The 24,036-nt window shown below is 36.9% G+C and overlaps 2 protein-coding genes across 2 annotated transcripts; one reads left to right on the top strand and one right to left on the bottom strand.

The window, feature by feature from the left end:
• The first annotated feature begins 10,803 nt into the window (after positions 1 to 10,803).
• Positions 10,804 to 14,724, top strand: LOC117415273 (interferon-induced protein with tetratricopeptide repeats 5-like). Its single transcript, XM_059026367.1, has 2 exons — positions 10,804 to 11,080; positions 12,667 to 14,724. Exons 1-2 carry the CDS (start codon positions 11,076 to 11,078, stop codon positions 14,075 to 14,077), a joined length of 1,416 nt encoding a protein of 471 aa, XP_058882350.1. The 5' UTR covers positions 10,804 to 11,075; the 3' UTR covers positions 14,078 to 14,724.
• Positions 14,725 to 17,023: 2,299 nt separating this feature from the next.
• LOC117414887 (neurofilament medium polypeptide-like) lies at positions 17,024 to 23,833 on the bottom strand. Its single transcript, XM_034024728.3, has 3 exons — positions 22,786 to 23,833; positions 21,703 to 21,827; positions 17,024 to 20,734 (listed from the first exon to the last, which is right to left on the bottom strand). The coding sequence occupies exons 1-3, from the start codon at positions 23,815 to 23,817 to the stop codon at positions 17,314 to 17,316; spliced, it is 4,578 nt and encodes a 1,525-aa protein (XP_033880619.3). The 5' UTR covers positions 23,818 to 23,833; the 3' UTR covers positions 17,024 to 17,313.
• Positions 23,834 to 24,036: the final 203 nt, after the last annotated feature.

Genomic DNA, 24,036 nt, shown 5'->3' with positions numbered 1-24,036 from the left:
AATTAATCTTTTATGCAGGACTTTGTCAAAAGCTTTCTGGAAATCTAAATAGACCATGTCGTATGCTTTGCAGTTATCCATTTTCAATGTTGCATTAACTTCATTAATACTACCCCCCCCCCCCCCCTCCACACACACACACTTTTTATGCTACAAAAATGGTGTATATCTGACAAAAACTGTTCAGCAAAAGAGATTTGAGTACTCAATTTGCCACACTGACCTCTGCATTACCTTGTCCTCGACAGCCTAGTGATATCATCAAGTGTATTTGAGAGACACGGAAATCAATTGGACCCACTGCACATATTGCCAACAAAATAATTCTGTAACTTTCACCTGTCATGCACTTCCATTTGCTATGTATCACCCACAGATGGAGTTCTGAGAGAACTCTGTTTGCATGCAGTACTTTCAGCTAGTCTTTCCTTTGGTCATTTTACCTGGAGAATGAAATTATCCTCATTCCTTCAATGCCTTCTTTCCTGTAATTAACCTAATCAAATCAGGTTTATTGCAACCTATATCATGTTGAAGATGTTATAGGGTAAACAAACACAATACATTTCGTATACAAAGGGGTACCATAGATATATATATATATATATATATATATATATATATATATATATATATATATATATATATATATATATTACAAACACATGGGTACTACATTGAAAATTTCTAGTTCATTTCTAGCTGTACCCCCTTTAAGCAAAGCAGTTCCCAGTGAGTGGATATGTTAATCGGTCAATGCTTTCAAAAACTAGAATTCATTTTTCCATTGAATATTTTATAGTTTCTTAATAGTTGCTTGTGACAGAGACAGAATGATTCTTGGTGATAAATCTCTCTCCCGACCTGTGAGGGCGCTGTGTAAAGGGAACAGAGTGCCCTGACTGGATGGCCAGACAATTCTTCCCAGTGTTAGAAGGAAGTCGGTTATCTAGAAAGGGGGTGGAGCTACGATACACTAAATTGCAGTGCTTACAAAGGTACCACGAAATATTCCTGTCAGGACAACTGAGGAAGTCAGCACCTCCGGTCACTTTTTTTTTTTTAAGTAACAAAACATGAACTACTTTAGATGACTGCAGTATAGGATACTGACCTTAAGGTTAGGGTTTCGGTGTAGGGAGAGGATTATTCGTTGTTTTATTAAGCCAATCAGTGCAGTGTCCTGACAGGAGAATTTTGTGTTACCTTTGGACTGCCACTAAATCATCGACCCGGAAGGGAAAGACATGGCAGCCGCGGATTGGAGGAGCAGTTGCACTAGTTAACCAAGGGGTCATGATTGACGGTACAAAAGGGGGGCGTAGCGAAGTGATCTGTTCCTTGTTATGGTTAAGCTGAACCGGAAGGAAAGACTTGTGTTATTATCGTGAGTGTTTTGTTTTATCGTTATTAAATATACTGTTTGTTGTTATTTAGACGGATAACACGATCCGGATCGGTCACCAGAGGCCAGCACAAATCCAGACTACAATGCACTTTGTTTCACGAATAACTGTATTTGCACCATGAGCACTTTAGCACTCCCTGTGTGTTTGTGTTTTGTGTTACGTGTGGGTGAATTAAGATCAGGACTATTAGTTCAGGACCAACCCGTGAATTAAAACAGTGCAATACACGGTGCTGTATTGTCTGTTTCTCATTGTTATTGTTTACTGCCGTTTTGTCATCAGACTTTGGATTATAAAAGTAAATAACATTGTACCTGGATTACCGTTGTCTGTCTGTTCATTGATCAGTGGTAACTCTGTTAACCACTTTGCTACATTATTGTTAATACTTTTTTTTTTTTTTAATCCCTGCAATGCATTAGGCAAGTTCATACAGTAAAACAATATCCTTAATGTCATTTTTTCAATTCCTTGCAGTTTCAATAATTGTTGCTGCTTATTTTTACACTTGCACAGGACCTGTTGGAGCAAATTACGTTTTTCATTTTTTTGATCTCACAGGATTTGCCTGGTCCGTAGTCTGAGAACAGGTGGCCAGACAGTATCATCAATTATTCTCTTTCCAGACATACATTTAAGCTGAATCAGATCTGGCCTGAAATCAAATGCAAAGGCACCTTCTATACCATCTGGTAGGTGTGGAGTCTTATGATGTGTCCTGGGATTTCACTTTCAACTCTTCTGTGGTCCCTGTTAACCTTTCTCTTACAACCAAAGTACTGCAGTATTTCAGGCACAGAAACTTAAATTTGTCAAATGTTTCTTTTGTACAAATATATGTTTTGTCACAGACAGTTCTGGCTCGTCCCTTTTGTGCTATAAGTCAGTAGATCCTTTTGCATGGAAGGCCTCGCTTGCACAGGTGTGCGGTTCTTTGATGGACCCAGATTCAGTTAAAATGTGTTTGCCTACTGACGATGGGAATGAGAATGTAGAGATGGGAGCCCAGCTAACAAGATTTAAGTTTATGCAGGTATCAGGCTTTTAAAGACTGTCACCCACACCTGTGAGCAGAAACTGACTCACTGAGAGCAGAAACTGACCCAAGACTGTCACAGCTACTGGAAGCAGGCTGATTTTTGGGATACAAATTGAATATTTGTGAAACTGCAACAAATATTGTAATGACTGTAATGTGTTTTAGAAAATATTTTTAGCAGATGTGCACAGGCCTGTCGTGGTGTTCGTAGAACCAGTTAGAGCTGAGCCTGGTGCAGAGTTCGAATCCTGTTGGGAACGTGCTGAGTTATTAGACACAAATTGGATTATTTAAACTAACCTGTATTGATTGAAATAATATGATGTACTCTTTGTCAATAATTATAGTAATACTGTATATACTCCTTTCAAATAGATCTGTAAAACCAGTAGAAAATATTAGCAGTCTATGAAAGCACCTGCTGGAAGGAGTCAAACTTGGCAGGCTCTTTCATAAGGCCTTGTTAACATATTCCAGTTTTATGAGAAAAAGTAGCTTCTTTCGTTACTTTATTTTCATTAATTCATGTCTCATATTAATCAACATAAAAAAATTGGCAAAAGGCTAGGATGTCTTAAAACCTGCTTCAATTGAATTTTGTATGAACAGAGAAAGAGGTCAGACTTAATTCAGTAAATTAATATTACCATTTCTAGGAGCAACTCTTATACTGAAGTAACTGAATTAGAAATACATGTTATAAAATCCTTTAACGTTAAACTGTTATACAAATAACATTATTATTGTTGAAGGAACATTACAGTTAAAAACTAAAGAAGTTCAGTACTAACTGACACTGTCAGAATATTGTAATAATTGTACTGTTTTAAAAAATATAAAACCAGCATAAATAATATTGCAGCAAATTATGAACAGGTTACAATGATTTGAACTAAGAAAACTGAACAAGTGTTAATGTTAGAAAAAACGCTTGTCTGTGTGCCTTTGTCATTAGTGCACATATACTCTTGGAAGCCGGTCAGACTATTGCAAGTGGAAGCCTGTAACCTTGAAAGAAGCAGGCCTCTGGGGGAACTAAACACAGAGGCTAGGTATTGCAAATTAGCAAGAACAAAAGGGTAACCCTTTTTAGACAGAACGATATTTGAAACTAAAAAGACCTATTTGATTTAAAACTTTACAATGCATTAGTAAGACCTCACCTAGAATATTGTGTTCAGTTCTGGTCACATCGTTACAAAAAGGATATTGCTGCTCTAGAAAGAGTGCAAAGAAGAGGGACCAGAATTATCCCGGGTTTAAAAGGCATGTTGTATGCAGACAGGCTAAAAGAACTGAATCAATTCAGTCTTGAACAAAGAAGACTACGCGGCGATCTGATTCAAACATTCAAAATCCTAAAAGGTATAGACAATGTCAACCCAGGGGACTTCTTTCACCTGAAAAAAGAAACAAGGACCAGGGGTCACAAATGGGGATTAGATAAAGGGGCATTCAGAACAGAAAATAGGAGGCACTTTTTTTACACAGAGAATTGTGAGGATCTGGAACCAACTCCCCAGCAATGTTGTTGAAGCTGACACCCTGGGATTCTTCAAGAAGCTGCTTGATGAGATTCTGGGATCAATAAGCTTCTAACAACCAAACGAGCAAGATGGGCTGAATGGCCTCCTCTCGTTTGTAAACTATGTTTCTTATGTTTCTTATTTGATTGTGTTGTTACTAAGCATAGAGGTTTTAAATAAAGTATTCTGATCTAATAATAGATTGACAAAACTCTGAAGAGAAATATGTTTTAAGTATTTTGATCTAATAAGAAACATAATATGTAAACTAACAAGTGTTTTTGCTTGTTAAGGCTCTATTGTAATACAAATAGTCTGTAAAAGCAGGAACGAGCATTTAATTTAATCAATTTAAGAATGAGTTAATCTTCTTTCTCCAACTAAACAAAAAATCTTTTAGACATTACAACATCCATTACATTAAAGAATATAAATGTTTAGTTTATACAAAGGTTTTACTGCAATAAAAAAACAGGAACTGTTAAGTTGGAATATTTGACAAAGTGTAAATTGTATTCAATAACTTTAGTACACAAAAAACCTACAGAAAAATAGCCTTGCCCTTATCTGCTTGCAAGCAGAGCAGTGCTAGATATGGAATGTTCTTTTTGCTAGTCAAGTGAAATTTATTGTAGTCCAAAATTTCTGAGAATTTCCATAATGTAAACCAATGTGTTAATTATTTATTTTATTTATTATTTATTTTTTCTTAGCAGACACCCTTATCCAGGGTGACTTACAATTGTTACAAGATATCACATTATTTTTACATACAATTACATTATTTTTACACATTATTTTTACATACAATTACCCTTTTATACAGTTGGGGTTTTACTGGAGCAATCTAGGTAAAGTACCTTGCTCAAGGGTACAGCAGCAGTGTCCCCACCTGGGATTGAACCCACGACCCTCTGGTCAAGAGTCCAGAGCCCTAACCACTACTCCACACTGCTGCCCTAATGCTTCAAACTGAACTGCTTGCTGTTCCACAAAGTCACAATTTGGTTGACCTTTCCATGGCACCTCAAATCATGTTTTCATAAAGACCTTGGTTTTGTGTTTTTGAAAATAGTTTATTGTTAATGTGCTTGTGTTAGGAATAATTGTTCGAAGGGCCCATTTTAGTTACACACAATTTATAACAGTGCATTTTAAAAAAAATAGGATAAGTGGCTTTTTTCTCAGACCCTGCTTAGCACTAATCTTGGACTACCTTACCCAAGGTAACATTATACAGTCCAACACTAGTGCTCAGCAGGGTCTGTGAACCAGTCAAAGGTGTTGTGATTAAATGCTGCCAACATCTTAATGTACCACATAATTTCCGGTACACTGAGAAAAGGTTTTCAGTTTCTGTTTTAATAAAGTAATTAAACATCTGATATACCCTCAAGGGGAAACATTGCACGCTCAACGGTTGTGATAGATCTTGCTCTGTTGGGTTTACTTGTCAAATTTGACACTATACCACTGGAACGACTCTATTGAGATATTGAGCTGTCTTCTCAGGCTATTTGAAGGTGAGCCCTCCCCACATTCTGAAAATAGGACACAGTATGCATGTCATAGCTGTGAGTTACTGGGGTAATTTGACTAGATGTGACCTGTTTGTTCCCTAAATGATATTCCCTCACAATAATAAAAGTGCTGGTAATGTTCTTAGTTCTTAATCTGTTTTTGGTTTCACATAACACATTATTTCATGATCACTTCATCCAAACCACCTTTATTTCACAAGGAAAGTGACTGGACAGCTACAGCCTTTTCTGCCTGGCTGCGGTTCACATCAAGGTCATGCAAGCTTTATTGTGCTCTGTACTGGGGAGTACTATTATTAAGCAGACATGAAGTCAGTACAAAATATGCAGAGCACAAACACAAATTATCTCTCAAGGTCCCACGGGTGGTTTCATAAATATATTCAGGTTCACGCTGAAGCGTTATATGATAATCTCAAGTCCAACTCTTACAGTAACTAGACAAAAGTGTCTTATTGCTTCTATTGTGCATAGCCAATACAGTGTGTTTCTTATTGAGTGATGCACATTTAATGTGTCCCCTATGAACATAAGGTCATAGAAGGAGATACAGCCCTTTGTAAGCAAAATATTTAATTGAGGGTGAATTCGAACAGCTGTGCTTATAAAAATGAATGTGGGTAATTTTGTGAGCAGGGCCTATGGGGTAATGGATTGAGAGATTGATTAATGGCGTGTCCTTCATAAAAAAATTCTCACTTCTGCAACTCAGTGAAACATACAGTACTGTGCATACCAGAATTCTAGTTTGCTTGTCGGTAGGGTTATTTTTTTTGTATTTTTTTGTAAGTAAATGATGTGGTAGCTTTGTGGATTTATGAGGAGGTATTCAAGTTATTGTGATGACTGCATTGCCCATCTCTATCTTTTATTTTTCCATAGAGCAGACACACCCCACTACATGTTGTATTTCAACCACGGGCCATGCTCTCCCAAGGGGAGGAAAGTTAATTTTCATGCCAATGCAACTCTGCCAATGCTTGTGATAGCAATGACTTTACTGAGGACACCAAAACTCATTTGTTATAGGCCCTCAAGCTATAAATGCTATTTGGTCACTACCAGCTAAAAAAAGAAGCAAGACCCAGAGGTGAAAGGTTTTCATCACATTGCTATTTCACGGAGCCATTCACCTCAAAGGTATTTAATCAATCCATCAATGAGAAATGTACATAGGATGTATCAACAAGCAAACTCTTCTGAACTATTTATTGTGCAGTAGTTGTTCTACAGTAGGATCACTTAAATACCTTTAAGAACCCAACCATTATCACTACATCCAGTGACATTTTTTTTTCTCACATTTCAGTTAAAATGTTTTGGTTAAACTTTCTGAAAAAAAAGACAAATTCTAGCAGTACCACTTTTCTGAGGTCTTGCATTACCAGGTTTCTGGTATTCTGGAGGCAGACATGTCATTACTCTTCCCTTCCTCATCTTTTGTAAGTGGTATATCTTGAAATGAGAAACAGGAGGAGACATTACAGGAGTTATCAACAGCAGCACTGCCGCAGCATTCTCGCCTCACATTCTGTCAATGTCTATTGTTAGGAGGACAATCGGAGGTACTTTTTGTTCTTTGAAATGATAGATGCTGGTAACAAATAAAGATAAGTGTGATATATATTTGTTCAGATTTTGCATAACTTTTGTCATCTGAAATCAGTTTCCCAATAAATTGCTTATCTTTTCCCATAGCTTCATATTTCTACGTTATTTTATAACGTAGAAATTCAGGGTAAAATATTGGATATTATGTGGCTCACATTGAAGCTATTTACATGTGTTCAGATATGATTTGACTAGAAATTGAATAGAAATGCAGCATATGACCTTCTAGCTAGCTAGTTTTAAGGAAGTTATTGAGCTCTTTGCCGTTATCAAATATTGCAAGGGAGAAGGGTTCAATATGAATATGCAGTTAAGCTTGACAGTGACCGATCTAGATGTGCTTTGATTGTCAGCATCAGTAACATATTTATTATTATTTATTATATGAACATTTCTGTAAATGTACTGGTACATTTAATATGCTTAGTTGGTTTTAAAATGATTAACTACTGTAAAACAGGTCAGTGCAATCTACAATTATTAAAAACATCAAACTTAAATCTAGTATTACAGTCATAGTATGTTAAATACATTTTATACTCTGAATATTTTGGTCACTATGAAATGTACACAAAATGGCCTAGGAAACATTAACACACAATTATACAAAACACACATTAAACAGGTAAGAAATGTAATTTAGTGATAATGCAGATGGTATAAAGCTTCCAATTAAGGGGTGTAGTTTTAATGTTATGGTAATATCTAAAGATAGAGAACAATTGAAGCCAGAAAGATGACTGTGCAGCTCCTAATCAAATAATAATAAATCAAAAGATAAATGTACAGAGTTCTGGTGCAGCATGCCACTTGAAGCTGTACTCCTTTAATACTAACTTGAGTGAAAAGGTCATTATCAGAGATCGCCAATATGATCAGTCCCTTTACACAGCAGCCTCAACGAGAAGGGCAGCCTCAACGAGAAGGGCAGCCTCAATGAGAAGGGCAGCCTCAATGGCACTTTCTCCAGTGACCTTTAGCTGACAAATTATGTTTGTTTTGCAAATTCTGTTCAGCAAAGCTCGGAGCACAAACCAGAGCTGAAGCAATACATCATACTGTAACTATGACACCTTCATTTTCCTATGTGCAAATTGACTGCTCCAACTAGTTAACTCTTAAATCATTTGGTAGACCCCCCCTCTATGCCCCATGCCCCCAAAAGTGTTGCATGGTTTTAAATGAAATATTGCAAAGTGGTAGAGAAAGATGCTGTTGCTTCAATATTGAAAAGCTCCCTGTGGTTTCTTCATGTGAAAGACAAGAATTCCTATTCACTACCATTACCTTTAGCAATCAAATGAAGGTACATGAATTTGTTGTGAATGACGTATTCCGTCTTAGCTGTTACATGACTCCTGAGGAATGTAACCAGATTATTGTTTTTTCATCATTGTTATTTCCACAGAGTGGTATAATCCCAGTCGATTGGATTGAAGCTTTTCTTTTTCCTTTGAGACATTCTTTTTCATTTCACAAAATTGCTTTTGTAATGCAGCTTTCTCAAAAAAAATAAAAATAAATAAATAATAAAAAAATAAAAAAAACATACCGGATTACCCTGTATGTGTACCATGAGGTGCTAAAAATATTTTTCACACTGTAGGCACAGCCAGAATGAATACTCTCATTTTAACCCTCACCTTCTCTGTATTTATTACAAACTGTTACCATTATAATTATGCAGTGTGTGTCTCATCCTACAGACAACATTTAATGTTTATCTACATTTAGCTAGTTATTTTTCAAATAACAGACGTTCTATCCAGGAAAATATTTAGCACACATACTGCACAAATGTATTCCATATGTAAGCAAAAGAAATGCTTGAGTGGCAGTTTTTTTCCTAGGAAATGTGTGAATTAAGTCTGTTCTAGTGCAGGCTACTGATCTGCCTTTTTTAATATTGAGAACTATTGGGACCAGCCAGTGTGTGTGAATGCAGGGGACGGAGTAGCAGAGCTACAGCAATCCTGGGGGTGAATCTTTAAAATGTGTCTGCCTCATCAGGCAATAGACCTACCCATCGATTTCAATTACTGACAATCTCACTACATTTGATACAGTAAGTATCCAAATTCAGCTCTTTCTGATCGCCACTGAACGTGTCTTGTCCTCCAATTAGGCTTTTACATTCTCTCTCCTTCCACCATTGAACCGATTTGGTTAGAATCCACTTTTACCCACATTCCACTGTCATACCCCACAAATGAAAGACCCATTTCTACTGTGCGTTTTGTGGCGCTGACACTGATCTGAGCCGTGAAACTACGACACGGCAAGATATCCGAGTTTGGCCCAGGGCTGATGCAGGTCTTGGGCGGGGCACCAGGTTTCAGCCATGGTGCATAATCAACCAGTGTTCAGAATGTGAGAGTTTTTGCATTGACTGTTTTAATTATTTATTACTTTTGTATTATGTGCTGTTTTATTGGTATTAAAATTAAAGGAATAAGAAATATGAAGGTTAAGTTCATGAAAATAGCTGTCTGAAAGATGCATTTCTTTTTGCACCTTTGTTTTGTGTGTTTAGTTTTTCTATTATGTATTATTTGAGATTTGTGTGTGATTTGAAAGTGATTTGTATTTTGTTTGATTTGTTTTAGCGAGACTGTGAGCTACCATCACCCATTTTCTTGAGTTCTATTAATTCTTCATTACAATCTATAGTTTTCATGAGCAAGATTTGTGGTCTGTGCTTTAACAGCTGTGCTAACTTTCTTGGATACTGATTAAATAAACTGAGAATTATTTTACACTATCGTCTAGGCCTTTGTTTATATGCTCTTCAATGTTTTTTTTTGTTTTTTGTGCTACAGTAAATATTAAACAAAATATACCCTATATTTAATCACACCCATATTTGTACTCATGTTTACTTGCTTTATATTTTGTAAAAAGAAAATTGTCACATCTCTCTCATCCATGGCAAGACACATAGCAATCTGTAATATTTTAATTTTTTCTTAGAAGAAAAATTTGCAAACAAACACGTACTTATAAAAGGGAGTCTTTTAGATGTGGGTAGATATAATTTAATTGTCTATTATTATATCATTATTCCATTCACAAAAGAGTATTTTACTGGGTTAAAAAAATCTAATTAACAAATTGATGAATGGTATTAGAAACAATTATGCTGTAATATATATATATATATATATATATATATATATATATATATAAAAATCGCTAACACCAACATTTCTATATAAAAGAAACCTAAACCTTCTGCCAGTTGTGTTGTCAATTCAATGCTTGTCTTCTTTCTATTCCTTAAGGATATTATCTTAAATTATTGCTCATCCTTGTTAAACAGCTTTTTGTGTTATCCAGTCCTTTGTTTGTCAATTACAGATGATGTTTCACTATACTTGTCGATTATGCTTCGGATACCACACCTTGAAAATCAAGTGATGCGAGCTATTTCACTTTTTTTTCCTTCTTTATGCAAATCAAGGTTGTTATAATAGTAGAAAACACTAGTGGAGGCTTTGAGTAAATTGTTGATGCTCATAATGCATCAGCGTAGAATAATGCTACATGTCTAAGACTTTTGCACAGCAGTGTATATATTTTTAAATTTAAACATGCCTACTGGCGCAAGCATTTAATGTTGCTGGTGCTATATGAGGTTCCCTTGCTACTTATGGGTTGGGTACTCAGTGTAAACTATTTGTTGACTCAAGTGGTCAGTGGTCTGTAGCTACGAGTTTTGGTTTCTTGCTAAGTTTCGATTTCTTGCTAAGTTTCAAAATTAGAATGAGCTCAGTATCAGCTTAGCTGACATTCACAATAGCAATGTAATATGACACTAGTTTTGTTTCTTGTTTAAACATGTGATGGTTTAGGTCGTTCTCTTTCAAACAAAAGTACAGCTCGTGACAGTACTGCTGTGATCTGCAGCAGCTCAAGATAGGGATACTTTTGAAATTTGGAGCAGTTCATTATGGAGTAAGTATACATGCAGTATTTATACAGTGTTTAATGGAATGCGTCTGTGTGTAAAATGCTTTTCCTTTTCTGAGCTAATATGTTTTTTCAGATGTTACAATAATAGGCTCATACTTTAAAATAGCACCAATTTGTGATGAATCAATGTTCATAAGGGTTCAAGATTAATATTAATCTGTCTGTTTTTCAAAAGCTTTTTTGTTGGATAAAATGTTTTAATATGTACTCTATACATAGTTTAATGACCACACATTAACATGAAAAATGCAAATCAATTACTTTGTATGAATTTAGTATAAACTCAAAAATGAATGTTAGTTAAAAACTAAATATAATTGAAATCACTCACACAGTGGTCCAATTTTATTGATTTAAACTAAATACTGCTTCCTTCAAACCAGCTCTAAAGTGGAGCTCTTGCCACTCAGTGTTCAGTGAGCACGGAGCTGATTAAATGCTCCAGGCTGGGGATATAGATAGGTCTATGGTATCTAGACGTGCTGCTGTTCATAGTATACCAACTAAGTGTACTCAATACTAAAAGAACTCTGGCACAGTATTGAGGTATATTTGGTTGATCTAAACAGTAGTAGATTTAAATAGCTTAAATACCTCCTGCGACAGGGATGGCTGTAGTGGTGACATCAGGCCTGAATGCAGGAACGAAAACAAAGAAACAAGTATTGCGGTGCCGTTTATTTAAACAGAAAGAAAATAAAATATTTTAACAAATAAAAGACACACTCGCTCACAGAGCGAAAATAAAACAGTTAAACAAAACACAATCTCGAACCCAAAACACATAGATCGGTCAGGCTGTGCAGTAGCCTTCACTGACGCAGATTTCTTTTTAGTTTCGTTTTCTTTTCAGTTTACCTCGCTCTTGTTCGTCCTTCCTAGAACACCCGCCCAGAGTGCAGAGAGATGCAGGTGGCTATCTCCCGATTAATCACTTAATTAATTTGGGAGATGGCCACCTTCTACACAAGGTTTTTAATTACTACTGGCAGAGGACGAGCTGCCGACCTCGCCTCTGCAAGAACACATTTAAATAAAAATAACAAACGCACGGCTACACCGTCATTTAAAATTACAAAAATACATATAAATAAATAAATAAATAAATAAATAAATAATAATAATAATAATAATAATACAACAACAAAACAAATACAAAATAATAAATTGCCCAAGGGCGGAGGGGTACCCCGCTCCTCGCCCTGTCACACCTCCCTGTAACTCTGTATTAGTCATCCTGGTGTGTTCCCTGGGGTGATTTGACCCCATTAATTAGAGTTATTAAAGGCAGCACAACAATGCAAACTGCAAAATGCAAAATACTTTTCTCATGCAAACAAAATACTCCTTGCAGTGAAAGTAAAACAAACATGGCAAAGAAGAAATATGTGAACGCAAATGATATAAAACTACATACATTGAATAAATAATAAATAACCAAAACAAAACTCTTCAATCAAGTGAAGAAAATGTAATAAAATAAATAATTACATACCATATAGGGTGGTATGTAGTTCCATGCAATAAATATTCCATGTTTATGATTATACATTTTTAATGTTTTACAGTTTGAACCAAAAGAATGCCTTAGAAAACACACTTCTGCAACTAGAGTGTCACTTCACATGGGATTTGGTAACGGAAGACACTGACATTGAATATGTGGAAGAGAGACTAAAAAATCAAATACAGGTATCTCTAGGTAAAAATAAAGGGACTGGGCACTCATACAACCAACTGGCTTATGTGAAGCACCTGCAGGGGTTAAATGAAGAAGCAATACAAAATCTAGAAAAAGATGAAGAAATTACAAGGAAGGACCACGGAGATGAATTTGAGAAGCTGGTCATTGTCACTTATGGAAACTTTGCCTGGGTGTACTATCACATGGGTGAGATCACCAAAGCCCAGAGCTACCTGGAGAAGCTGGAAGACATTTGCAAGAGGTTGTCCATCACAGCCCTTCCCCCTGAAGTGTATGGGGAAAAGGGATGGTCCTTATTGAAGTTCTCCGCGAAACATAGCAAGAGAGCCAAAGAATGTTTCAGAAAAGCCCTCAAGGAAGAACCAGGTGATAAAGAATGGAACGCTGGGTATGCCATTGCACTGTATCGCCTTGGGGGTTCTGAATCAGATGACTCAGCTGCACTAGAACAGCTAAGGTGTGCACTAGAGCTTAACCCAGAAGACACAATGATTATGGTATTCCTGGGAAATAAATTAAAGCAATGTAAACAGGAAAAGGAAGCTCTGGAGTATATTGAGAAAGCTCTGAAGATGTCACCAGAAAACCCCCAGGTAATTCACCACGTGGCAAAGTTTTTCAAAGAGCTGGGATTGTTGGATAAATCCTTGGAAATTTTAAAAGGTGCACTGAAACTGTCACCTGATGAATGGCTTCTGCACCACCAAATAGCCCTCTGTTATAAATGGAAAATAAATGACTGGATAAGGGAAACAGGTTATTCTCATAATTATAGCGTTGAGCTGAGAAACCTTATCCAGCTGTGCATTTCTCACTTTGAAACAGTGGTGAAGCATAAACCATTTTACGTGTATCCTCAGATGGATCTGGCAGAAATGTATGCAAAATCCAGAAACATCAAAAAGGGAGAAGAAATATTTCAGACTTTATTTGGTATTCCTGATATGAAGCCACAAGAGATACAAGCTCTGCATCGACATTATGGAAATTTCCATTTGAATTACAACAAATCTGAGTCGGATGCCATCAAACACTACAAAGAAGGGTTAAAGATACAACATCCTTCTAAGGAACGTGAAATGTGTTTTTACACACTGAAGAAAACTGCTGATAAACGCATCAGGAAGAATCCCCAAGATGGAGAAGCCTTTGGCATTCTGGGGTTTATTCATAAAATGAAAGCCATCGAGTTCTGTGAGAGGGTGTTGCAATTTGACTGTCACAATAAAGAATATCAGAATGTTCTCTCTCTGCTGACGAAGACACTGAATTAGTCTTTCCTTTAACTGAGCATTTTGAATGTACACTGATGGCTAAACTATGCAAACACATAAATTATCTAAGTGTCTAGATCACTATAACCTATATACACAATCCTTCAACTTAACTTTAACAAACATTAGATATAGGAGGGTGTTGTCAGTTGGGTATAAAAAATGCTCTCCTTTAAATGACTAAATAGCACCTCCCTGGAGACTCACATGAACTGTAGATGTTTGATTTCTTCACAGTGGGCTTTATTCCCATACCTAAAAAAACCTTCTTTCTCTGTTAACAAGCTCAAAATGCACCAATGCAATGTCAAGTGTAATGTGGAGAAACCCTTGTAAGAGAAGGGAATGCTGAACTGAGCAATAATGCAATGTATCAAATCTGAAATATTATGACTTTGAAATCTGGTTCAGTTAATAAACTTTTGTTTTACTTTTTTATTAACAATATAAATCTTTACATGGGGAAAATTAACTGAACACTGTTTAAGTAACAGCATTATTGTCTATTCTATAACTCTGATTAACAAATATGTGTTCTTACATGGCATAGAATGTATGTATACTTATATACTATACAAAGTACTTTGCAATTATTAACCAGAAATAAACAATTGAGAATTGTAAAAAATAAAATAAAAAGGGATCCTATGTGCACATTTTTTTTTTCTTATTCCTTCCTTATTGTTTGTAACTGAGGCTTGCTTACAAAAATTCTCCTTATAATCTGGATCTTCCAGGGAACTGCATTTCCCTCAAAATCATAATTGATGATATTTCAAGAGTTAATGGTTTAAAATATGTACCAAATCACATTGGGCAGCTGCAGAATGTCATGCTGGAAGTACAGGTAAAATGCAGCAGTTATGGAAAAACCCATATAGAGTAGCCACTCCATTAGCTTGTATGGCCAGTGGCTGAACATGCCAATAATAAGACATTCTAGATATTTTCATCCTTCTTTCTTAAAACTAGAATCACAAGAAATCTGATATTGCTGTTATGTAAAACATGTGATGGTGCAGAGTCTGGCATTAAAAATGAAAGGGAAATACAATTTGATGACCTAATGGTAGGAGGGTTTTTTTTCCTGATACCATATAATTTAAGTTTGGCCAGTAATGTCAGGATTTGCTTGTTATACCATGTTGGACAAATACATTCTCATGAAGTCAACCAACATTTTGAAAATATAAAAAAAGCTGTGTGGAGTGAACTTGAAAGCAAATATTTAGATATTTTTCCACCTGAGATTGCCACCACTAACCTTCGACCAGATATTGTCTTGTGGTCTGGATCAGAAACTGCGGTATGCTCAACTAGCTGCTGAAGCGGAACAGCCAGGATGGAGAGTCCGGGTTTACCCAGTGGAGGTGGGTTGTCGAGGATTTGTGGCACAATCTACAACCCAGTCTCTCAGAGATGTCAGATTCAGTGGCCAAGAGTTGCGTCGCACAGTGAAGAACTTATCTGAAGCAGCAGAGAGGAGCAGCAACTGTCTGTGGTTGAGACGGAAAGATTCTGGCTGGGGATCTCAAGCACAATAAGCTGGGCTGAGTTGAGCGGGGGATGGAGGGGGGTGATGCTGGGATGCCAGAATCACCGTTGAGCCCTCTTGAGGTGTCGTGGGCTAGTCGATGAAACACTGAGGATGGAAGGTGCCCACTTGAAGACCCCAGAGATGTACCCTACTTTGCTCAATCCAGACGGTTGTCATGCTGATGCGCTGGGGAGACCGCACTGTGGTTGATCCCCGGAGCCAGCATCGCAGCCGTTGTGTGTGCTGATGCGCCAGGGAGGCAAATAAACTGATCCCTGGAGCCAGCATTACACTTTAGCCATCAACACCAGACAGAAGGAAACGCAAATGGATGGAGACACAGATGGATCACATTAGTTTACTGTAAAGCTACGTCTTAGTTGGTGCTTATCTTGGCGAGAGCCGAGTTCAAATCAGCATGAAGTTTTAACATCTACTCTCGTGTAATGGAAATCAATAGAGCTACGTGTTACTTTAGCTAATGCATTTCTGCCAATGTCTAAAGCTACCTGCTTTACAGATAAAAGCAGCTAGGATATATATATCCTGTTTGAGATTTTGAGAGAGAATATTGCTTTGTGTTTTAATCTACTGTCAATAACAGTAATCAGATTTTTCATTTGTATTTTGTACAGATGTGTTACCAGGTGAGGTGTTCTAGTTTACAAAACATCTGTTTTTTAACTAATGTGATTTATTGATACATTACTTGAACTATGAATAGTTAAACTTTGTGTTATACTTTCTCTATACTATAATTGGGTCACAACTGCTAAGTCTGTTTTTTTCTTGTTTGTTTTAGAGAGAGAGAGAGAGAGAGAGAGAGAGACAGAGAGAGAGAGAGAAGAGAGAGAGAGTTTCTGATAAAGTATGTTACTAATAATAAAACCAGATGTAATTTATAATAAAAACCAACCTCCAAATGAATTAGTCTGATTCTCAAAATATCAGTTAATAAATTGCCTCTTTACCAGTGCAGCCCAATAGGGCATAGTGAAATTATTTCATTATGACATTGTGGCAGATGCTTCCATTACCTCACTATGACATTCATGGTTCTGATGTCAACCATGTTTCATCCCAAAAAACCTAAAACAGGGGTGCAAAACACAATTCCTCAAAGACCATTTCAGACCAGGTCTTTGTTCAAAGCAGGCTCTAAATTAGCTAACTGACCCTTAACAATGAACTATACCCTACAGCAGAGCTGCCCAATCACAGACCTGGAGGGCCATTGCACTCCAAGTTTAACAGGTAACATGCTATAATGAAATACTTTAGGGTCTGGATGGAGTTTTAATTGGTTGACTTAAACAATTTAGAACAGGTTTGGAACAGAGACTAGAATTGGAAGAACCAGAGTCCCAGTTATTAAATTGCTTCTGAACAAAAACTAATAGACAATGACATTCTCTGCAAATGTAATTTATTCTTATATCCAGAAAGCATGTTTGTAGATATCATTCATGGGCATTGCTACACTCAAATTTTTCAGACAGTCAATATAGATTTAAAACTCATTTAAAGTTCATATTTAACTAAATAGCACTGTACATTCAAATTTAGCAAGCTTGACTGTCTGTTCAGTACATTACACAATTTCATGCATTAAGAATTTTTAGCTTGTCACATACATTTTTAAAGCTTTTTAGCTTGTCACATACATTTTTAAAGTTCTGTCTTTAACTGTTTTTGCATATTACTTTCTGCTGTCAATATCTTGCATTGTTTCTTTTTTAGAGGTTTTGAGTTCTTCTTGTGTTGCTTTTGTCTTTTCTACCTGATTCTCCTTTGCAGGCACTTTGGTCTCCACTGTGTCGATCATCTCCTCCTTGCTCAAGTTTTCACTTTCATCAAGACCATTCTCTTGTGTTGTGGATGTGACATTTTCTTCTGTCACCTTTTCTTCTGGCTCTATCTTTTCATCCATGTCATCTGTCAAGAGTTTGTTCTCTTTTACAGGGGTTTCCTTTGGAGATGGCACTTCTTCCTCCACTGTTTTTTTTTCTTTGGAATCACTGATCTTTTTTTCATCTGCTTCAGTATCTGGGCTCTCTGGACATTCTTGTACTTTCTTTTTTTGTGGAATCAACTCTGTCTCCTTTAAGTGCTCTGTCTTTTCCATATCAGAGCTGTAAGCAGGTTTCTCCTTTCTTGGAGACATCTCTTGTGGTTTTGTTTCTAAGTTAGTGTGAGTTTCTGTGCTCTCCTTTAGCTCAGATTTGAACTGTCTTGCCTCCTCTGTGCCCTCTGTAGATTTGTAGTCTTTCTTGGAAAGTTGTTCATCTTTTCCTTCACTTAGTATTGTAATGCTGTCCTTTATATTTTCCTCTTTTGGAGACAGTGGTAATTCAGGCTTTTGGTCTTCCTCTAAATCTGCTTCTTTTCCTTCCTCTAGAACTTTGTCTGCTTTTAACTCTTCATCTTCTGGGGTTGCTTTCTCTTTGGGTTTGTCAGACATCAGAGCAACATCTACTTTCACTTTACTAACCACCTCCTCTTTTTGAATTTCTTTGGTTTCGACATTGGTATCTGTGGTTGCTTTCTCTTCAGGTTTGACAGACTTCAGCACATCTTCTATTATCAATTGGCTTGCTGTCTCCTCTTTTGGCAGGTCTTTAACTTCCACCTTGACGCCTGTGAATACTTTCTTTTCAGTCTTTTCAGGTTTCAAAGTGTCCTCTTCTGCGGACTTTAATTCTTTTGCTTTGATATCAGGCGTTGTTTTCTCTTCAGGTTTGCCAGGCTTCGAAGCAACATCTTCTGATTGCAAGTGGCTCATTGTCTCTTTCTGAAGGTCCTTCAGTTCCACCATGATATCTGCCTGTACTTTCTCTTCAGGTGTGTGTGGTTTTGAAGCATCTTTTTCTTCAGATTTTGTCTGGGGGACCACCTTCTCTGTAATAAGATCCTTGGGTTCCAATTTGACATATGTGGTTACCTCCTTTATAGTCTTCTCAGGTACTGAATTCTCTTTTTCTGATTTTAATTCACGCACAGTCTCCTCTTTTGGAATGTCTTCTTGTGCTGCTTCAATATCTGGGGTTGTTTTCTCTTCAGGTGTGCCAGGCTTTGAAGCAACATCTTTTGATTCCTGTTGGCTCATCGACTCCTCTTTATGAATATCCTTCGGTTCCACCTTGATATTTGCCTGTGCTTTCTCTTCAGGTGTGTGTGGTTTTGAAGCATCTTTTTCTTCAGATTTTGTCTGGGGGACCACCTTCTCTGTAATAAGATCCTTGGGTTCCAATTTGACATATGTGGTTACCTCCTTTATAGTCTTCTCAGGTACTGAATTCTCTTTTTCTGATTTTAATTCACGCACAGTCTCCTCTTTTGGAATGTCTTCTTGTGCTGCTTCAATATCTGGGGTTGTTTTCTCTTCAGGTGTGCCAGGCTTTGAAGCAACATCTTTTGATTCCTGTTGGCTCATCGACTCCTCTTTATGAAGATCCTTCGGTTCCACCTTGATATTTGCCTGTGCTTTCTCTTCAGGTGTGTGTGGTTTTGAAGCATCTTTTTCTTCAGATTTTGTCTGGGGGACCACCTTCTCTGTAATAAGATCCTTGGGTTCCAATTTGACATATGTGGTTACCTCCTTTATAGTCTTCTCAGGTAATGAATTCTCTTTTTCTGATTTTAATTCACGCACAGTCTCCTCTTTTGGAATGTCTTCTTGTGTTGCTTCAATATCTGGAGTTGTTTTCTCTTCAGGTGTGCCAGGCTTTGAAGCAACATCTTTTGATTCCTGTTGGCTCATCGACTCCTCTTTATGAAGATCCTTCGGTTCCACCTTGATATCTGCCTGTGCTTTCTCTTCAGGTGTGTGTGGTCTTGAAGCATCATTTTCTTCAGATTTTGCCTGGGTGACCACCTCTTTGTTCTGTAATTTGACATCTGTGGTTACCTGTACAGTCTTCTCATGTTCTGAATTCTCTTCTTCTGATTTTAATTCACGCACTGTCTCCTCTTTTCGAATGTCTTCTTGTGCTGCTTCAATATCTGAGGTTGCTTTCTCTTCAATCTTCTCAGGTTCTGAAGCACCCTCTTCTTCTGATTTTGTTTGGTTCACCACCTCCTCTTTTAGAATATCCTTGGATTCCACTTTAACATCTGTGGTTATTTTATCTTCAGTTTTTGAAGTCTCTTCTTCTGATTCAAATGGACTGGTCATCTCCTTTGGTTCCATGATATCTTGTTCCTCAGTGTGTTCATGGATTTCTTTCTCTGCTGTCTTTTCCTCAAGAGGGCTTTTCTCTTCTGGCTTAATTTCCTCCTCTGCGGTGATGCTTTTCTCTTCAGATTTATCTTCCTTTTTCTTTATTATAGAACTCTCCTTTTTTTGGTCTGTTTTTTCTACTTCTTTTTCCTCTTCGGTTTGGTCATTTGAAGTCTGTTCTTTTTTTGGCTCTTCACTTTCATCTATTTCTGGTGTCACTTCACTGGGTAGTGATTTTGGTTCTCCGAAAGGTTCATCTTCTGGTGCCTCTTCTGTTTCGGTTTCTGCTACATCTGTAGGTTCCTTTGTGATTTCTTCCACAATAGTTTTCTTCACATCCTCAAAGGTTTCTACTTGATTAGGGCTCTCTTCTTTTGCTTCTTTCTTATCCTTGGTGTCTTTTGCATCAACCACATCATCTTGGGAAGTTTCTATCTCTTCTATAGCTTCAGATGCAACTTCATTTTCAATTGCATCTTTGTCACCTTTTTTAACTGCAGTTTCCTCCTCATCCCCAGGTTCAGATGAGGTCACTTCTTGTTCATCTTCCTTGTGTTTCTCTGCTTCTACAGTGTCCACTTCCTCTCCATCCTCTTGTGCCTCTCCATTGTCAGTTGTTGTTTCCACCTCATCCTCTGGACTCTCCTTTTCCATCCTTTCTTCTTCACTCATTATTTCCTCTGTATCAGTGTCATCAATCTCTGACATTTCCCCTTCTTTGGTTGTTTCTGTGATGATCTCCTCAACAAACTTATACTGTGGCTCCACCTTCTTAGTGGTAGTTTTCTGCCTTGTGAAACTTGGCACAGTGTAGACAGAGGATTGTCTGTACTCATATGATGCAGGAACATGGCCTGCAGCAACTGAAGAAAATCTTGTTTCCTCACCTTCCAAAAGTTTCCTGAGAAAAGAAATTGAATTACTGAGGTGTGGAAAGGTGTGGAAAGTTTTTTATATTTAAAAAAGCATTTAAAATGATATCCTCACTGTATAACATATTGCATTAGATACCAATGGTCAATATACTTTTACCTGTATATATATATATATATATATATATATATATATATATATATATATATATATATATATATATATATATATATATACAGGTAAAACATGAATGGCAATATATATGTATGGGCAATATAAATATGGGCAAAAGTAAAAGTGACACATATAGAATATTGAAAGAAAAAATAACAATAGTATGTGATGTTTGTAGGAAGAGTATGCATTAAGTAACTTGAGCTTGTATAATGTATAATGTATCTACTGCTTAAAAAGTAACATTTAAACCAATAGGACCGTATTTTGAAACATGTACAAATTGGCAAAGGCAAATGTCTCAAAGGAGTGTATATATATATATATCTATTATATATTGTCACTCTGGTGTACGCTGTTGAAATGCAGAATGACTGGAATGCCTCATTGGGTGTGTCCTTTGTCTATTTATACATATAAAAGATACAATGCAAGACAGTGAAAGCAAAATGTAATATGGTAAGAAAAAGGTAAAGATAGAACTTAAAAATGCATGTGACAAATAAATGACTTTTGCATGACAAGTCCCAATGGTATATACAAGCAACCTCCTACATTATAGTGAAAGGCAACAATGTCTGTGATCTTCCAGAAGCCACCTAGGCAGCTTTGTGAGTAGATATAAAGACTGTTCCCTTGTACCCAGAGTTCTGTAATGCCCCACCAAATCTTTGTAAACCTCTTGTTGCTAAGCTGGGAATATTGATAACTATTTTAAAAGAGGGATTTATAATAAATGCATCAGTAGAGACAACCAAAATAAATGAATCAGTAATTCCACAAAAACAAACATTGTAGATCATATAACCAATATAAAAGTACCTATAGGAAGCAATCTCCACATCTAGGGCCATTTTGACATTCAGAAGATCCTGGTACTCCCTCAGGTGGCCAGACATATCATACTGTGTGTGTTTAAGCTCATGCTCCAGCTGTTGGATAGCATCCTGTAAAAATATAAACATTTGATCAGCAGTTGTAACACTGTCAAATGAGTGCAGGGATAATAGCTAATTTAATCTATTTATGGAAATACAAATCTATTGAGGGAGGTATAATATTGGTAAACAGTATTCCTTTTATTGACTTGATTTTAAAGTGCCAATTGACAGGCTTTTCCTATAAACCCATATACAATAAAAACTCACAGACAAACACACACTGCCATTGAGCTGACAAAAAATTGACAGGCTTTTCCTATAAACCCATAGAATACAATGTAAAAAACATTGTACCAAACAGCTAGATTTTACTGTAATTCAAATTCCCATTAGTACAATTCTTTCAGAAAGAGAAAATACACCCCATGAAGTCAGTGGTTTAGGGGTTTCTAAATAGCGTATAGCTATGTTCTGTTCATATAGCTATGTTATATTCGTTTAGAATGTAATTGAAGTTTTTGCCTTTCAGAAAAGGTTTTTAAAAATAACAATTTGAGTAAAAATCTTTGAGAGCATGAACAGTGTGTAATGTTGTTTAAAAGGTTACATTAACGTTATTAAATTGGTACATTAAAGTACACTACACAGTAAATATTACCTGGTTCAACTGTAATTTGTGTCCAATTTGCAACAGTGGCAAATCTCAATAAAAAATACAATTCCAAACCTCACTTTAAAAAAAAAAAAAGCTATTATAGAGAAATTACATTCTTTGCTGTATTAGTTGGTAAATAATTATCTAAAAAGAAGCAGCAATAGATATTGATAGCGGCACACATAATAAACAAATAAATATAAAGTATCCCTTTAACTGTTTGATGTATTATATTTATTGTATTATTAATTCTACATTAACAACAAAAATAGAAATAGAATACTTGACTGCATTAAACAAACGAGTCAATAATACATAGAAATACTAAATAATAATAAGTTATCTACATACATATAAACAAGATATTACCTGGTAATGACTGATTTCTGCATCGTGCCTCTCTTCAAGGGCACCGAGTTGCTTCTCTAAAGATTCCCTGGTGCCTTTAACTGTCTCCAGCTCTATGGTTTTTGACTGCAGTTGGCGTCTGTGCTCGTGGATGTGTTCTCTTCTGACTTGGAGTGCTTCATTATTCACTTCAGCTGCTTTTGTCAGTTTAGCTACCCTGGCCCTGAAACATTCCTCTGCTTGTTGCCTGTTGGTATTGGTGTGATCTTCAAGCTGGCTTCTGATTTCCCTCAAAGCCGCAGTGATGTCTGGCTTTCCAAAGTCTTTCATATCGACAGTAACTTGCGCATCGTGGATTTGGGCCATCATTTCCGATACCTCTTCTTGGTGGTTTTTCTTTAAGAAAAGTATTTCTTCCATCAGAGAGTGAGCTTTTTTGTCCAGTTCCAGTTTGGACAGCTGTGCGTCATTAATATCTTTCTTCAATGTCATAATGCTGGCCTCAGTGTCTGATCTACTGCGTGCTTCCTCTTCATATCTCCCCCTCAAAAGGTGAATATCTTCCTCCAAATGATGATGCTCGAGCTCAATCTGAGCCTTTTGAGAGGTAATTTCACCGACAAGCTCTCTTAGAGCTTTGATTTCAGGATCGTAAACTTCAGACAGCGAGGACAGGGAAACTTGCTTTTGCCTTAGTTCCTGAATCTCATTTTCCAAAATGTTGTTCTGGCTTTCAAGATGACGAACCTTTTCGATAAAGCCTGCAAAGCGGTCGTTAAGCCCCTGGAGAAGCTGCTTCTCGTTTATATTCGGCACTTTAAACGGGTTTACAAGGTCTGTGCTATCAGTGGATCTGAGAACAGGAGAACTGTATTCTTTTTTACGCATCAGACTGCACTGTTTGAATGACCCAGACGACCCAGTGCTGAGAGAGCTCCTGGAAAACTGCACCCCTGTAGAGGACGATCCGAGGTTTTTAGGCTGAAATCGGAGCAAGTCACCTCGTGCCCTCCTATGCGGAGAGCTCGTGAGATATTCCATGCCGTAGCTCATCTTCGAGAATACCCAACCGCGGTGCCAGTGTGCAGGATGAGAGCTGTGGCTGCTTTTATACTCTCTCGGAATCTTGCGTTGCAGAATGGAACTGCCCAAAGTGCTGAAACAGATCAGCTGTAGAATTGGTAATGAGCCAGCTCCACGCGTTTGCAAGAAAACTGTAGATCCGGTCAATAATGTAGTCAAACGTTTAACAAGCACCACCTTATAATAAGA

The sequence above is a fragment of the Acipenser ruthenus genome, chromosome 7 (genome assembly GCF_902713425.1).
Source record: "Acipenser ruthenus chromosome 7, fAciRut3.2 maternal haplotype, whole genome shotgun sequence".
Taxonomy (NCBI): domain Eukaryota; kingdom Metazoa; phylum Chordata; class Actinopteri; order Acipenseriformes; family Acipenseridae; genus Acipenser; species Acipenser ruthenus.
The sequence above is the reverse complement of the archived record's forward strand: the minus strand, read 5'-3'. Positions and strand labels throughout refer to the sequence as shown.